Genomic DNA, 17,738 nt, shown 5'->3' with positions numbered 1-17,738 from the left:
CAGGGTGTAAAGCAGGAAAAATAAATTGTACCTCAAAATGGCTAGATCACCACTGAAGAGGAAATTTGATACATATATTGTCCAAGAGAAGGCTCCAGTCCTGATGACAATTATTGATATTGCACAAATTATGTTAATTTTAATCAAAAGCAATTGTGTTTAGAAGTGACATCCAAGATTAGGTTAAAAGAGGAAACAGAGAAGTCTGAAAGGCAAATTGGAGTGCATGAGCCGATGGACAAATGCTTGTGATACTTCCCAAAAACCCAGAGAGGTGAAACCCAAAGAGCTGTTATTAAATTAGTAAAAATGATGCAAGTGGAAAATGGTATGTGAAATCTAACTCTTAACACATCCAACCATTTAGTAAATGAAAATCAGAACACTGGCTTGAAAGAAGTCTCTTTTTTCTTCAGGCACCTGAATCAGGTTTGGATTTGCACGGGGGGGGGGGGGGGGGCACTTCAAGAAGCAGCTAGGAACAAGCATCGTGTGTGTGTGTGTGTCCATGTTTCTGAGTTCTCAGAATTCTTGGGCTAATTCCACATGACACAGGGCCAAGCTACAAGTGACAAATGACACTTGAATGGCAAGTGTATTTCTCCCTGTTCACTTGCCCTCCACTCAATCCACTTGCCAGGCAAGTGTCTTTCGTCATGTGTAGCTTGGCCCCTAGAGAGCTGAACCATCCAAGGTACACAGTTCAAGGCACCCAATTATTAAAAAAAAACCAAAAACCTGAAAACAAGTTTAAGAACAGTGGTTTTTATTTTTATTTTAGAGAATGCTTAATTTGGAAAGTTTTTAGATACTGACAACGTTGGTAATAATGACAATAACTAAAACAAAAATTCAGCTAATTGGCTTTCTGACAAGTATAAATCAAAAGGTACAATGTTTTGTTATGTCAGATACTCAAAGCTATTAAACTAATAAACACTGGTAACTGTGAAAAGTTCTTTTCAAAAAGAAATTTAATTCGTGTCCCACAGAAGAGAAATTACCTGGCCAGCTAAGGAAGCATCTGTCTTACTTTTTATCATTAATGGACTCGTCTGGAATTTGTAGACATGTGCCTAATCTAGCCTCAGAATACATTTTTCAATACTCTTATCCATTTAATTCTACTATTACTTAATGAAAAATACAACTAGGTTGTAGTAAATTATAAGCATAAATTGAAACATTCATTTTATTTGTGTTTTTCTATAGCACTTCTCTTAAAATTTAGTTTGGCAATTGTAGGTTAGACCTGATGAAATGTTCTGTGTAAGACATGTAACTTTTTTTCTGAGTTTCCTGCTTCCTCTTTTAACCTAATCTTGGACACCACTTCTAAACACAATTGCTTTTGATTGAAATTAACATAATTTGTGCAATATCAGTAACTGTCATTAGGACAGTGGTTATTCTAACAAAGTATTATAGAACAAGGAAGATCCAATAAATGTCATGCTATGCTTGCATATTGGAATGTATAGAATAGGGCATAGGCACAATTCACACATATGGAATCAGAGTCTTCGGAATCTTTAGACTCTTGCACTCTTTCTTTTCCATTTCTTTCTTAAGTTGAGAAAGGTTCAGAAAATTGGTCACTTGTGTTTTTACAAAACTATTTTTAAAAATTAATTTGGAATCCTCAATATCAATCATAGTTTCTGGTTTGGGTATGGCTATGGTTTGCCCATGAACGTGGAAATGATTAATTTGGGAACTCTTTCTGAGGCAAGGAAGGCAGGGGAAAAGTGTGCCAGTCCAAATATGTCCAAATCTCATTCCTATGACAAACCACATTCACATGTTTACACATTCACAGATTTCCCTTCCCTACCTTTATCTCTTTGAATATTTCCTAGCACTCTTCTGTGCATGACATAGACTCTTAGATACTGCCTACTCTCATGACCTTCTTTCTCTTACCTTGCTTTCTATAATGGGAGTTGTTTGAGCCTTTCTAGGCATCCGAGACCATTTTCCATTAGATACAGGAGCCATCCCTCCCCTGATATAATAGCTTCCAGACTATTAATAATGGGGAAATAGAATTACTTTGCAAAAGTGATGCTGCTTTTTAAAGTGCATTATAATTTTATTTTGCTGTATTTGCATTTCAGTGGAACATATTGAAAGAACACCATAACATGGCCCCAAAGTGTTCTGAAACTCAACCTTACCTCTGTGCTGTACCCAGCTATCCAGGGGCAAGCATGACAAAAAGCCAAATCTATCTCTGTGTCATCTGGTGCTGTGAGTTCTTGAATCCAGAGCATTAACACAGCTGCAAAGCATAAAGTATCGATTCAGTGGGTTTTGAAGCCAAATACTGTTCAACATTCCTTTGACCAGGAAATGGTTTAAAAGAAAACATGAGGGACAATAGGCTTCATCTTGCTTTAAAGTCCAGGTTGCTGTCTAATCTTTAGTAAGCTAATTGGTGCAATAATGAATGATCAGTGCCTTTGTTTTTATTTACATTAATCTGAAAATATTCTGACACATATTTGGAGTCTCCTGCATGAAAGTGCTTTTGTCAAATATACTTGCTCTGGGGTCCCTTTTCATTGATGAAGGGCTGCGAAAAGGATAAAAGAGTTTGCAGTGAATCCATGCAGCTATGCTACCCCTCCTTTCAACACCCATTGAGACAGCAGTGGTACTCAAGAGCCAGAGTTTTCACTGCCCAAATCAGTTGCTGCTTCAGCATTACCACCACCACCCCACCTTCAAGGAACAAAATCTAACAGGGTATATGATGATGTCCTGTTCCTGGGGGGGGGAAAGAACAATTTAACTAAATAAAACCACAATAATATTATATCTTTGAGAATGATACATTCCCCCCCCCCCCTTTGAGTTGTTGTAGACACTGAAAGCCATTGCAAATGTATTCCTTGTGAATTAAAACAAAGGATTCATTTCTTATTGTTTTCTTTCTCTAGGCTGAGGTTCAGCTATGCTATCTGGAAGCACAAAGAGATGCTGTTGAACAGATGTCCTTAAAGCTCTACAGCGAGCAGTACAACAGCAGTAGCAAGCGAAAGGAAGAGTTTGCGGATATGTCAAAAGTTCACACAGTGGGAAGTAATGGGTAGGGAACTATTCTTTTTGTTGTTTTATTCTCAGTGATCTGTATTTTTTAAAACATGATCTTCTCTTCCTTACTCCTGTGTTAGAAGGATTTTTCTTACTAAGCCAAGAGACAAGAATTCATACATTCTTCTCCCTCTTTCTCTATCCCTGCTCCCATTGTACACACACACAACCACACAATATTATATACATGTGAGTGTGTTCTGACTCATTGCCCTATGAAGATTAATTGCCATAATATTATACATAATCACAGCTGCTCCTCATTTTAAGGGGATTTTAAACAATACTCTCACAAAGTATGAGCCTTAGTCCATTATTTTTTTGGAATTCCTAAGGTTCCGTATCAGCAATTTATTTAAGGACATAAACCAATGTCAAGTTTGCCTTGCTGGATAACACCAACTTTCTGTCTTCTCCAGCAGTGGCTAACATGATGACTAGCATGATGTCTCTGAAAAACTTGGATTCAAGGCATATTGAAGAGCCCATCATCTGGGAGTAAATTAGTAGTATCCTGTGGAGCTTATAATTTTTAGCTCTCATGGACAACAGTCATGATATTTTTGTGAAATAGGATTTGATTATTAAAGTATCACCTCACAGGCCAAAGCTCTACTTGACTCTGAAAAAGGCATAGATCTCCTTGTGAGCAATAGCTTCTCTGTTCTCTTCCGTATCATGGAAAGACCTGTGGGCTTTTGCACACCTAAAACTGCCCTTAGAGAACAAGGAACAGAGAATGAGGAAACCTATGTACAAATACAGTTGTATGGTAGCATTGAAAACTATCTGTGCATTGGAATCCTTGGCCTGGAATTTTTTTAAAGTTATATTGCATGATTACGGTACCAGGGTTACCGGGTTGTTAAGCATCTCTGACGAAGTACAAATGCAGATGATTTCCAGTAAGAATCTTAGACAATTAGTAAACAAAACTTTACTAATGCCCAAGGTTGTGGGCAGAATGGGTACAGTACAAAAATAATTCTTCTTAAAATATGTGCAAGCATCTCAAGAAGCCAGATTTCTGTATTTTCACTTGACTTTCATGTGCAGCAGGTCTACAAGAAGGCTTAAGAATGGAAAACAGAATGGAAGCAGGGTGGACAGGAAACATAGATAGAGAAGGTGATTATATGAAAACCTGACAAAAGAATACTATGAATCCATTACTGTTGAAACATGTTCATTTGTCATGTTTATATATTACTATGGATCTATTCTCTAGAGTCACCAGACAAAAATTAGAACACAAAAAAATAATCAATATATGGATTCCAATTTTGTTTATTATTAGATCAGAGGTTTTGCATGGGCAACATTTCTGTCCAGATCTCTAGTTTGGTACTAAAAATCTACAAGTATGATGAATAATTAAGCAATAGTTATAGTAATACTCTTGCACTAGCACAGTGTATTTTAGCATATATGCTAGAAAGTTCTATGTGAACTTTCTATGTGCAAATATATATGCCAATACATAGTTCATACGTTATGAAATTAGCCTGGTCAACTGTATGAGGTTTCATTAACAGTGCAATCCCAAACAATATTATACACTTCTAAGCCCAGTCTTAGAAGCATGTAATTGCAACCCTAGCTGGAATGAAGAGACAGACACAGGCTTGGAACTAAAGGGCCATTTATTAATACAACATTAATCAAACCACAGCAAGGGCCAACTAAGCGGTACAGGTCAAGCCACAGGGTCAGCCCTAGACCTCCACCCTGACCTGTTTGGGTGAGCTCCAAAGCCCCGGGTGTAGGCCATCCCTGTAACCGGCCAGAAAAATGGACCCGCCCATCAATAATAATAATAACATTCAATTTATATACCACCCTTCAGGACAACTTAATGCCCACTCAGAGCGGTTTACAAAGCATGTCATTATTATCCCCACAACAAAACACCCTGTGAGGTGGGTGGGGCTGAGAGAGCTCCAGAGAGCTGTGACTAGCCCAAGGTCACCCAGCTGGCTTCAAGCGGAGGAGGGGGAAATCAAACCCAGTTCTCCAGATTAGAGTCCCGCACTCTTAACCACTACACCAAACTGGCTCCTAATGCCCCAGCCGTACAGCATGAGGGAAGGACGTCCTTGGGGATCCCCACAGATGTCTGCCCATGCTACAGTAGCCATCAGAAGCATACCACACTTCTGGCAGACCCTGATTCCCTTGGGGAATTGCCACTGGGTGTTCACCAGCCCTCTCCCTATTTCCCCATACTCTCCTGCCAGTAACCTAACAAATGGCACCATTCAGGCCAATACCTCAAACCTCTGCAAGTAGTGCAAGGTAGGTGGGGGGAAAAAACCATCCCAAAAACCCTGCAGCTGTGGACAAGTTTACATCGAGACTATACAGTGTAGCATGCAGACAAGAATAAAAGAACACGAAAGACATTGCAGACTTGGCCAACTGGAAAAATCAGCAGTGGCTGAACATAGCCTAACTCAAACATGACATAGTATCTTATTCCAGGACACTAAAATACTAGACAACACATCCAACTACTTTGTCAGATTGCACAGGGAAGCCATTGAAATGCATAAGCATAAGCATAATTTCAACAGGAAAGAAGAGCGTTTAAGAATGAATAGGGCATGGTTTCCAGTCCTGAAAAACACCAGACTAACAAAATACTCTACATCTTACAATAGCCCTGCAGATAAGATTAGCATATCAACCACCAATCCATATGCAAAAGGACCTCCTCAGGATACAGTGAAGCTTCCCCTCCATTAGCATGCCACAACCTGGGAAACTTACAGCATGACTCAGCCCAAACCCACCTTCCTGAGTAAATATAAATTACCTGCTAACATTTTCTCCACATATTGACATGGCAGAGGTGTGGGGCAGGTGGCCTTGAGGCCTCTCCGCCGCACACGCTGTGTCCAGCAGCGGCGGCAGTGTGGGGCAGGCGCCCTTGAGACCTCTCCGCCGCATGCACACCACGCCCAGTGGTGGCGGCGGCGGCGGTGGCAGCGTGGGGAGGGCGGCCTTGAGGCTTCTTCACTGCATGCCTGCAGCATAACATGGGAGCCGGCGGCAGGGGGGGGGGAGGCCTTGAGGGCTTTTTGCCGCACACCCACAGCACCGGGAGGCAGCGGAGGCGGTGACCTGGGGCATGCGGGCGCGGGACATCTCCGCTGCATTCTTACGCCCGCAGCTCCGGCAGCTGGAGGAGGCAGACGTGTGATGCTCTGTTCTCCAGAAATTGGCTGATAGACTGGAGATGGACTGCTTTGATGGACTGGTGGATGGATTCTCAGATAAAGTTGGCACCATCTAACTGTGAGTGATTTAAGTCAGGAGACGCAGGCACTGATTGTTTTTACATAACACAGTTTAAAAGGAAAAATATTAAAATGTGTAATCTCTCCCTCTCCCTCTGATGCTGGGGATTCAAACCTGGGCCCTGCATCAAGTCTGCCCCACATTGTTACTCTGGTATAAATTTTTGGGAAATTAGGTTCTCGTTTCTTAACCCTTTAAGCCCTGTATCCAACTACTTTGTTTTTAAATTTCTTCAACCCATTCCCTATTGCATTGTTCACTGACTGCCCCATTCTGTTGATTGTATTGACTCACACTGTGAAATCTGCCTTGAGTCTCAGTGAGAAAGACTGACTATAAACACAGCAAACAAAATAAAATAAATAGCAGTCCTGCAAGGTTTTTAAGGCTTGAGATATGCAGAGTTGGTTTGCCATTGCCTGCTTCTGCAAAATGACAAGGGGAGGGGGGCAGCTACTTAGCTTCAGAGATATAAGATCAGGCTATCCTGGTTTGGGGTATACTACCCCAAAACATGGAGTATTCAGTTGACCCTTATGTGAAAAAAAACTGTGAACAGACCTTTCATCCACACATTTCTCTAATCATTTTTAAAGTCCCTAATACCCTCTAGCAGTTGCCACATCATGCAGCAGTGAATTCCATAAATTAAAGATGCAGTCTGTAATATATGGTCAAAGAAGCTGATATATTGGAGGAGGCTGCATTTATCTGCATTGAATAGGGGTGTATCTGTTTTGGCATATTCCATTACATGTTTGTGAGTTTTATTAGATCCCAGCTTTCTGGTGACAATGGATGTTTGTATTTCTGATAGTATGTGGTTCAATTCATTAATAAGATACCAGGAAGTCACATTCCTTTAGATCCAAAAGTGATTCAATTAGATTTGTTTAAAAGAGATATATTTCTCTTCAGCTATAAAACTGGTGTTAAGCTTGACTACGGCGGCACCTGGAGTATTGTGTGCAGTTCTGGAGGCCTCACTTCAAAAAGGATGTGGCCAAAATCTAGAGGGTGCAGAGGAGAGCGACGAGGTTGATCAGGGGTCTGGAGACTGAGCCCTACGATGAAAGGCTAAGGGCCTTGGGTTGAGGGGGGACATGATTGCTCTCTTTAAATATTTGAAAGGCTGTCATTTGGAGGAGGGCAGGGAGCTGTTCCAGTTGGCAGCAGAGGGTAGGACGCGAAGCAATGGGCTTAAATTACATGCACAAAGGTACCGGCTGGATATTAGGAAGAACTTTTTCACAGTCAGAGTACTTCAAAAGTGGAATCAGCTGCCTAGGGAGGTGGTGGTGAGCTCCCCCTCACTGGCAGTTTTCAAGAAGAGGCTGGATGAATACTTGTCAGAGATGCTTTAGGCTGATCCTGCAGGGGGTTGGACTAGATGGTCTGTATGGCCCCTTCCAACTCTATGATTCTACTGCAGCAAAAATGGCCACATTGGAAGATATGGCTAAATTCATCTGACATGCAGATAAATTTAAACAGACATGCACTTTCATTGGATGGCTAGAAGCTAATAAAACTCAGAAACATTTAATGGAGTATGTCAAAACAGATCCACCTCCTTTCAATGCAGGTAAATGCAGGCTCATCCAATATATCAACCTCCCTAACCAACATCACCTTTGCCTTGTCTGGATTCAGTTTCCCCTTGTTTTCCCTCTATCTCTTGACCACAGTTACCATGCAGTGGCCCGATGTGGAGATTACATATGCATAAGTGGGTGATGGCACCCAATATCAATGCCTCAGGCAATCTAATTCAGAAGTCTTTTAATCAAATGGATTCTTGTTTTGGAAAAGGTGCGCTCACAACTTGCAAGTTGCTGCTCACAAATTGGATTTCTGGCTCACAACACTGCACTGTTTAGAGGGAACATTGGTGTGTGGGTAAGAGAAAGAGAGAGAGAGAGAGAGAGAGAGAGAGAGAGAGAGAGAGAGAGAGAGAGTTACCCAAAAACTCTCCATGTCAGGACTGTCATGTATGCAGTGTCCATGTTCCATGGTCACACATTCCTGAGCAAATACCAGGGCCACCCACTTCATTGTGCACACAAATCCCGATCTATCACTGTATTCCTGGTTAAAAAGAAAAGTCTGAGAGAAAGTCAAAGAAAACTCTTAATAACCTTTATTTTCTTATCAAGATACAGAACAGAAATATGACATGGCAAAGGAAAGCAAATTGGGACGATGCGATAATATGACAATTGTATATAGTGGCCAAATAAATTTTGGACATTTGAATAATCATAATTGTGTTGTTCTGTACCAGTGCTTAATGGGAGATGGCTATGGAGGATGGGAGGGGGAGGAAGGGAAGAAAAAAATCATATGCTTCCTGTCCCAAAGAGAAGAGTCTGATGTGTTTAGGTCTGGGGGCAGATGTTGGAGCAGAGGCCATTGACCGGATGGGGTTCCTGTGATTTCAACAATGGAAGAGGCCGAATAAAGGACCAATTGCAGTGATCTGTGTGCCAGATATTCGGGAGCAAAATCAACTAGAAAGGCTGGTGGCTTAAGTTGCCCCTTTTATGTATTTAGAGTTGCCTCAGATTTGTTGAGGGCATAGTGTGGTGTAGCCAGTTTGGTGTAGAGGTTATGAGCGTGGGACTCTAATCTGGAGAACTGGGTTTGATTCCCCACTCCTCCACTTGAAGCCAGATGGGTGACCTTGGGCTAGTCACAGTTCTCTGGAGCTCTCTCAGCCCCACTGTCATGCCTCAGGTAAGGTGAGCCACCTTACGCTGCCACCACTGTGGGATTTAGGGTCCCTTGGGAAGGCCCAGAGTACCCTCCCAACCCTTCTGACCTCCATAGCTTGGCCAATAAACAGGCATGAGGACCCAGCAGAGTAACAACAAACAAAATGATTTATTTACAAGGAGGTCAGTTAATATCAAACAAACAAGCAAACAAGAAGCAAGGTGCATTAGCAACAATAGATGGGTGAAAGTAAAATAAACAAAAGGCCCTAGTACGACTGAACTCACTTTCCCTCTGACTGCCAGGCTTGTCTTCTCACCATACCTGTGTAAGGGCCTCTCCCCCTAGCAAAAATCTCCTCAGGCCTGCTCCCTGGGAGGAAGAACAGAGGCTTTTTCCTCCCAGACTTATATAGCACTAGCCCCTCTGTGTTCTGATTGGCCAAAAAGGGGTGGCCCCAGGGGCTCCTGGGAATTGTAGGCAGGCCTACTCCCACTGCTAACAGGCTTCTGAGAACTTGCTAAGCGTTCCTGGCACAACCAGATCATGACACCCACCCACCTCACAGGGTGTTTTGTTGTTGTGGGGATAATAATAACATACTTTGTAAACCACTCTGAGTGGGTGTTAAGTCATCCTGAAGGATGGTATATAAATTGAATGTTGCTGTTGTTGTTATAGTGTTATTGCCCCAATTCCATGCAGAACTTGTGTCAGCAGAGGGATTGGCTCTAAGGTAAAGGGTCTAATTTCTTATTGCAGACTTTTAATTTCTAGGTAATGGGGGGTGGGAATGTGTCCTTGGGGGAAAGTCCAATTATAGACATACTTTTAGGTGGGTAGCCATGTAGATCTGTGGTAGAACAGCAGGATTTGAGTCCAGTGGTACCTTAGAGACCAACAAGAGTTTCAGAGTGTGAGCTTTTGAGAGTCAGAGCTCCCTTCTTTAGACACAAGTAAGAACAGAGATCCTTGAGCCTTTATATCCCAGCCAAAGCCCAGTAGAATGTTTTAAGGAGCTTGACCATGCCATCTATTCACAACATTCCCTTTTGACTCCTACGGTTTGGTGTAGTGGTTAAGAGTGGCAGGACTCTAATCTGGAGAACTGTGTTTGATTGCCCACTCTTCTGCTTGAAGCCAACTGGATGACCGTGGGTCACTCACAGCTCTATCAGAACTCACAGGGTGATTGTTGTGGGAATAATAATAACAAATGTAAACCACTGTGAGTGGGTGTTAAGGTGTCCTGAATATACATGGGCACAAATTGAAATACGAATCAAATTTCATGATGAATCGAGCTGATTCATTGTGTTTTGCGAAGCGTGTTTCGTGGGGCCGCGGTTTTCATGAAATTCACGACTTTTTGGGCCGATTTGTTTGATTCGTGAATTATTTGTGATGCCAGACAGGCTGGCACCGATCCATTGATTTGCTAGGCAACATAGGCCCAGAATGTCTGCAGGCCTTTTGTTGCCATTGGAAACCCTAACCTTGATAGGTAGCTCTCCCTGCCAACTGGAGAGCTTCCATTCTGCCTTATACAGCCAGGAGCAGGGGGGTTAATCCCCTAGGCAACTGAGGAGATGGGCCTTCTGTAGGCATGGGAAAACTAATCTCATCCCTCCGAACCCTGTTAGGCAGATCTGTCTGCCAACCTGAGACCTGTTCTGCTTTATGTGAGCATTTCTCTCTGCCTTGCACTTTTCAGTTCCAGTAGATAGAGGGATGGAGGGAGAGGGAGGACCTGTTGCTGTGATTTGGAGTGAGAGAGTGGAATTAGGAGCTTTTGGCTGGATTTGCTGCTGCTTTAAAAGAGACTGAAAAGCCTCTTTCTTATTTTCAGCTCTTGGCTTTGCTGAGAAGGTTGTTGGGTGAGGGTGCCTTCTTTCCTCCACCCCACCCAACTCCAGTCTCAGGGCATTGCCTGGCTCTGGGGCCTAGCTTAACTGAGGCCTACCTTTTTTTCTTTACTTTTCTTTGCTTATATTCTTATTTAGAGCATTTGTTCTTGCTGGCTTGTTGGGTGAGGGTGAGTGGAGGATAACCTGCTGAATTCTCCCTGCGAGTTTGGCATCTCTGGGTATGAAGGGGGCCATTGGGTTCTGACGAATCATGAAACTAATGAATCATTTCGTGAAACGGGACAATTTCGTGAAAGTTCATGATTCGTGATTCATGGAATGTGAAGAAACATGAGAAGCTTGTTTCATTTTTCCCCATTTCATGCCCATCTCTAGTCCTGAAGGGTGGTATATAAATCAAATGTTGTTGTTACAGTACTTAATGATGAAGTTAATTTCACAGATGTTATCTTCCAGCATTCTGAAAATCTTGTTGGTCACGAAAGTGCCACTGGACTCAGATCCAAATATGGGCATGTTAGATAAGGCAAAGGAGATAGCAAAGCCATTTAGATTGGCTGAGAGAATTAGCGGAATGGTGGACTTTGGGTTATGTTGGTATGGGTTTTAATTGCTATCCTAAACCGTTTACAGACTGGCCTCGAGAAAGCTAGTCTTTTTGTCACAAATATGGTACATGTTTTCTCAAAGAAATTACAAGCTCAGTAACAATACCAGGAATTATACAAATTGTCAAACTTGAACAGTGTGATGAAAATAATTCCAAATGGTTTTTTATCTATTAATTTTACACACAAGATGGTTTTCTCATGAGAAAGGTTGTCATGAATTTTCATTTTCTATATTGAATTAATGTCCACACCTTAAGAAATATGTTTGCATTCAGAGGATTAGGCATGCAACTCTGCATTGGTGATTACCTGTTCACCAAGTTAAAATATGTTCCTTACAACTCAATTCTTCAATGCAGCCAGTGGAATTAAAGTAACCTACAGCCAAACGCCATGACATAACAGTTTGGCTATGTTACTGCAGTTTTTAAAAATAATTTGGGGATACCTATTCATTTTGTTATGCTTGTTAACTTCACAGATGTCACCCATTATATATTATTGATAAATTCCTGCAGTTTATCTGATTTTGAAAAGTATTACCTAACCCAAAAATCATAATTCAAACCTTGGCAGAATGTTTTAAGGTGCATGACCACCCCATTTATGCATAACATCCTCTTTTGACTCCTACAGTCAGCACTTAATGACGAAGATACATTCCAGTTGCTTATGAATGGGTATACTGGTAGGTCAAATGTTTTAAACAGTAGCAATGCCTCTAAAATTCTCATCATTTGCATTTCTCAATCAATTTTGATCTTGTTTTTATTTTCCATTTCCAAATTTTAAAACAGAGCAGTTTAATGTTGCTTCCAGTTCTTTGCTTTGTTGTGTGTTTTCTTCACTCTGCATTACTGATGCACATACATTAATGCAGAAAAGGCAAACTAGATAGACTGTACATCAATCAAGATTTTTTTTTAAAAAAATGCCATGCTTTACCTATGTGCAAGAGCTGCATAAGAAGAGAAAAGGCCATCTCTGGCTGAGGCCTGAGAAGCCTCCCCCTTCTGTCTTCTGTTCTCCCCTCCGTTTTCATATTTTATTTTTTACAAGGAGGGGGGCTGGTTTTGCTGTCATCAATCCCTTTCCAGTATTTTATAACCAATCACTTCCCATAAAGTATGCCCATACCATCCATCTCCCCAGAGCATTATACTCAAACCATGTTGCATGTTACCAAGTAAACATGCTAAAAATAAGGGAGACCCAGGTACTAGTCCACTTTAAATGTTTTTCCACTTCTGTGTTCAGAAGACCAATTGCCCGGATGACACACTCTTTGATCTCTTTCTGCAAAGCCTAAGTATCTATTAATATCTTAGAAGCCAGAGCAGAGAGAAGCCAGGTACTGCCACTAGGGTTGCCAAGGTCCCTCTAGTCCCCCAGCGGGGGACTGGGAACTGGCACTAACCCTCCACAGCATGCAGCATCCCTTCTCGTGCGAGCTCGTATTGCGCGCGCACTCCCAGCATGCATGATGACATCACTTCCTGGAAATGACGGCATCACATGTGTCAAAGAGCAGCCTGGTGTGTGCTCCCACGCCGAAGGGCTGAATTGCCCCCCTGGGGGCCTGATTTGGCCTGAAACGGGCCCATTGCAGGGAGCAGGGGCACACCATGGCGGGGTGTGGGAGTGTGCTGCTCTGCCAAGGGGCGCACTGTGCTGCCAGGGGATGCCCCAGGGGCACGCCTCCCCACTGGCCAGGTAAGTGGGGTCAAGGAGGAGGTGGGAACAGGGGATCCCATGCCCCGGGTGTGGGATTGGCAGCCCTATCTGCCCCGGGCCCCGGGCGCGGGATTGGCAACCCTATCTGCCACATATATTTCTGATACTGGGTTCAGAATGGCAGTTACTTAATTAATGCACTGTCCACTCCCTTGATTAAATGGTACCAACTTTGTAAATTGTAATATGAGGACAGCATAGAGTACCCCAATAATAAGCTGGTAGTCCTGGTGAATGTGCACATTTCACCTTGTCTATGTTATCTCTTCAACTTTTTTACATCCCAGACTCCTGCTGATTTGTGTTACATATCTCTCTCAAAGTGTGATAAACCCATTAACCAATATTAATAGTTAACATTTTGAAACTCAAAATATTTGAAAGGCTTTGGTATTGTCATTGTCATCATGACATGCTTGTTCAAATGGTCACATTTTGTTTTTCTGCAAATAAAAAGGATTGCTAATTGTGAGTATTGAGCTTTCAAGCACTCCACCAGGTAGCTTTTCCATGGATGTCCTGAAAGGGCCTCAAGATGGACTTCATGAATGCTATTGCATTTTCCAGTATTCTGAGGTAGAAATGTTACATGAGCTGTTTCATAGACACCAAAAATAATTTCGGAATTTATACTCTGAAGGAAAATCCAGATTTACCCAAAGGAGTTCTTCCTCATGAGTGAAAATGGTACTTTGGAATGTGTAATTCTACATAGGCCATCCTATGAGCTGGATATAATATCTAGGATTCAGTGTTTGGAATAATCTTTTAACTAGTTTTTGGATAATATAAATACTCATGCTTATGTATTTGAGAAAATTCACAAATTATCCTGTACATTCAGATATTTTAAAAGCCTAAGCAGAATTGCACTAGTATTGGTGTATAAATGCTGACTTTGGGTGATTCCACACGAACGGTTTTCCCTGCTTCAGCTTCTAAATGACCTCGATTTTTTCTTGTGTTTCCACACGTGGAAAGGCAATCCTAGCAGCAGATTCTAAGTCACTGCACGTTTTGTCCGGTTTTTTTCCATCCTGCTTTCCCCCGACTTATTTGTCCATGCGCGGCAGATTAGGGATTTTAATCATGCAAAATTCTTTATCCGATGTTCTCCCCACCCTTGCCCTTTTCTCACGCCCTTCGAATCAACTTAATTTGATTGGCCAATCATGTTTTCTAAGCTACACCCACTACCGTTTCCCTTCCCCTCTTTAAAAAAAAAATGTAAAAAAACATTGCAACGTTTCTACAAATCTATGCAGAAACATATCCTGTGTCTCATGACAACAGCTGACCAATAACGGGTCAATTTTACAACGCACCAAATTTGTTACTTGTTGCTTGCTGACAGCTGACAGCTTCTGAGGTAGAGTGAAAGTGTGATGGAGGGACTTCAGTGTTCAACTAGTGGTCTAGGCATTTCATGGAGGGAGAAAGAGACCGTCCTCAACACAACACCTATCACTAAACCATACTGCTCATGAAGAAAGCGGGAAAGATAGACGTGGGGTCATTGGTAACAATTTTCCCTCCAAATGTTAATAGCCAATACTCTTCCACAATATCGGCGGGAAGTGCTCTGGCCTATCCAATATGTTTATTTGATGCAACATTTATGTGTAGCAACGTTTTTTTGTGAGAATTTTTTTTTAATGTGTTGGTTTGATGCAACGTTTATGTGTAGCAACGTTTTTTGGGGGGAACAAAATTAAAAAAAATGAAGATGTGCATCATTCAACACTTCCGCCAGAAAAAGCGATAAGGAATCGATTTTTATCCTGTCAAAAATTCCGCATGATGGACTTTGAGCTGATGAAATGTGCGAAACAAAAGCCTAATGTGGAATCGGGGAGAAGTGGATTCGTAGGACTCCACCGCGGCATGACTGCTCAGAAAGTCTGATCAAAATTGATCATGCAGAATCCCCCTTTATTTAAATCTAGTTTGTCACTGATAATTGTGTACCAAATATTTGAATCAGGGGGATTCATTTTGTACTGCCTGAGTTTTGCACCAGTGAGCCCCTCGTGTTGTACATGTATCATAGTGAATATTCCGTTTTAAATTTAAATATGCCAAAATAATAAGTTATAGTGAGCAGCACTACATTATCATATGGTCCTTGGATTCTTAATTATATTCTATTGCCATAGGTGAGGTTTGAAGAGTTGCACTTTGCAATTCTGGACAATTCCTTTAGAGAGTTATCCTGCAGACAATTTTGCAGGGTTTCATGTGTGTCTTCTTTTTTTCCTTCTTCTTCTTCTATTTTTTTGGTATCACAGTGTTTTACTTATTCACTAGGCTTTCAATAGAGAATAACATTAATCCTTTTAAGCTCCTTATTCTAATGATTTATTTTGTTGGAAACCATTGTGATCCTTCTTTGAATTTTAATGATTGCTGGCTATTCAAGGATTCATTGTTTTGACTTCCTGTCCTTACCTTTGTTTCTAACATGTCTGTAGGGAACACCTGTCTAATACAGTATCTGGCCTTAGTTCTCACTGGCTTACCCTATTCACTCAAGCCTATCTTAAAGCGTTAAGTTGAAATGCTAGCTACTCATGCATGAAAATAAATGTAGGATATATATTTGCAGAGATAGGCAGATAGACAGCAGAGGGATGGCTAAATGGATTGAGTCATTTTTCTATGAAAATAATATTTTTGGTGAAGACAATAGTATATAATGCCCTTTGCAGAGAAGTTTGTTAAATATGTTAGCAGTTTAAAACCATTCAACATTAAATAGCCCTAAGGCATGGTTCCTATTTCTTATGTTTTTCAAGCATTAACAAGTATGTCTACTGTTGTTGACAAACCTTTGCATCATTTACTGAGATTTAGGTCATATTGTGTAATGGATTTGAATTTTCATCTGTCCTGTTGAAATATAAGTATCTACTCAGAAACATAGCAAGGAGCATCGTGCATTTTCAAGAATATCTTATTCTAATACAGGATTTTAACAGCTATTCCCTATTATGCATAATACATTTTGTTCCTTATCGGCAGCCTTTTGGACTTTGATTCAGAATACCAGGAGCTCTGGGATTGGCTGATTGACATGGAATCCATAGTGATAGACAGCCATGACCTGATGATGTCAGAGGAGCAGCAGCTGCATCTTTACAAGGTTAGAGCTTCCGTTACTGCCTTTACCTAGCTATAGAAGATCTGATTAGTTTGACAAGTCTTTCTCTCACAGGATATCCCTACGTTCATTGTATATATCATGGTGTCTATTAGAATTCCCTTCCCTGTCCCCAACCTCATTTCCATCCCCTCTGTGCGGACAGCCTGAGCCAACATCATAATTGTGAGAAAGTTCTCTTTATAACATTCTGTTTGGTGCAATTCTATAGGACAAAGATTTGTAGTTAAGAGTGAATAGAAACAGATGAAAATGAATTCATAAACAGGCAGAAACAAAATGAAGGAAAGAAATTATAGTTGAATTTAGAAAATGTGTTTTGATTAGAGCTTTCTTCTGGATTTTATCCACCTTTCAGACTTCTTTAGTAAAGAAAAAATATGCCTTGATTTTACTTTATTGCTTCAGAGATATAGGTTTCTTACAATTTAATTTTATTAGTTATATATAAAACACATATTCTCCTGTTAAGTCAGTACACTTGCTTGTGAATTAATTGTGGGCTTTTGCATTCACTGTAAATCTTTTTATCTAGTATAAACACAGAGCTAGATGTGAAAATAGATAATTTTTTTAAAAAAGATTTCTGTTTCTTGCGGATGCCAGTGTAGCCAAGTTTACTTTTGTTTCTGTCGATCCGTGTATTAAGATAGCTTCTTCAAAAATGGCAATATCTTTAAGTTCCATTCCAAGCTTTAGTATGTGACTGACAAATTGGGGGGGGGGCATTTTGGAGGAGGGACTTTCTATAGAAATATCAAGCTGCAGTAAATCTTCCTCATTTAGGCAATTTTTATTGGACTAATTCTGACAGTTGTCATCCTTGAATTGCTTTGAGCATATGGCATATCTCAAAGAGCAGATTGCGAATCATAAAAAATAAAATTAATAACTAACCACAGAATCAGCAACAGTATAATGACAAGAATCAACTACCCTCTAGCTTTTTATTTCTTATAGAAGTAATTCTACACTCAAGGTCAAATAAAAGTTGTTTTCTTTCTTCTCCGCTCATGTGTTTTGACAATTTATTCAAACATGTTGTGTAAAATAATTCTGTAAAACTTGTTTTCAAAACATAAGTGCAAATACCCGTACATGAAGACAATATACAGTGCAATCTTAAACACAGAAATACCCTTCAAAGCCATTGACACCGATGGGCTTAGAAAGGTATAACTGTGCTGAGAAATGCACTGTTGATAAACATATTTGCAGACAGATTGCACATCAGACATGTGCCATTTCCTCCAT

General features: G+C 40.9%; 1 protein-coding gene across 1 annotated transcript in view; it reads left to right on the top strand.

Annotated features, from left to right (window-relative positions):
- AKAP6 (A-kinase anchoring protein 6) overlaps positions 1 to 17,738 on the top strand; it is a 290,855-nt gene that overhangs the window by 169,176 nt on the left and 103,941 nt on the right. The window contains exons 7-8 of the mRNA XM_054972742.1: positions 2,943 to 3,091; positions 16,346 to 16,466. Coding sequence (XP_054828717.1) covers positions 2,943 to 3,091; positions 16,346 to 16,466 — 270 coding nt within the window. The remainder of the gene's footprint in view (positions 1 to 2,942; positions 3,092 to 16,345; positions 16,467 to 17,738) is intronic.

The sequence above is a fragment of the Eublepharis macularius genome, chromosome 2 (genome assembly GCF_028583425.1).
Source record: "Eublepharis macularius isolate TG4126 chromosome 2, MPM_Emac_v1.0, whole genome shotgun sequence".
Lineage (NCBI taxonomy): Eukaryota > Metazoa > Chordata > Lepidosauria > Squamata > Eublepharidae > Eublepharis > Eublepharis macularius.
This window is presented reverse-complemented; position numbering and strand designations above follow the sequence as displayed.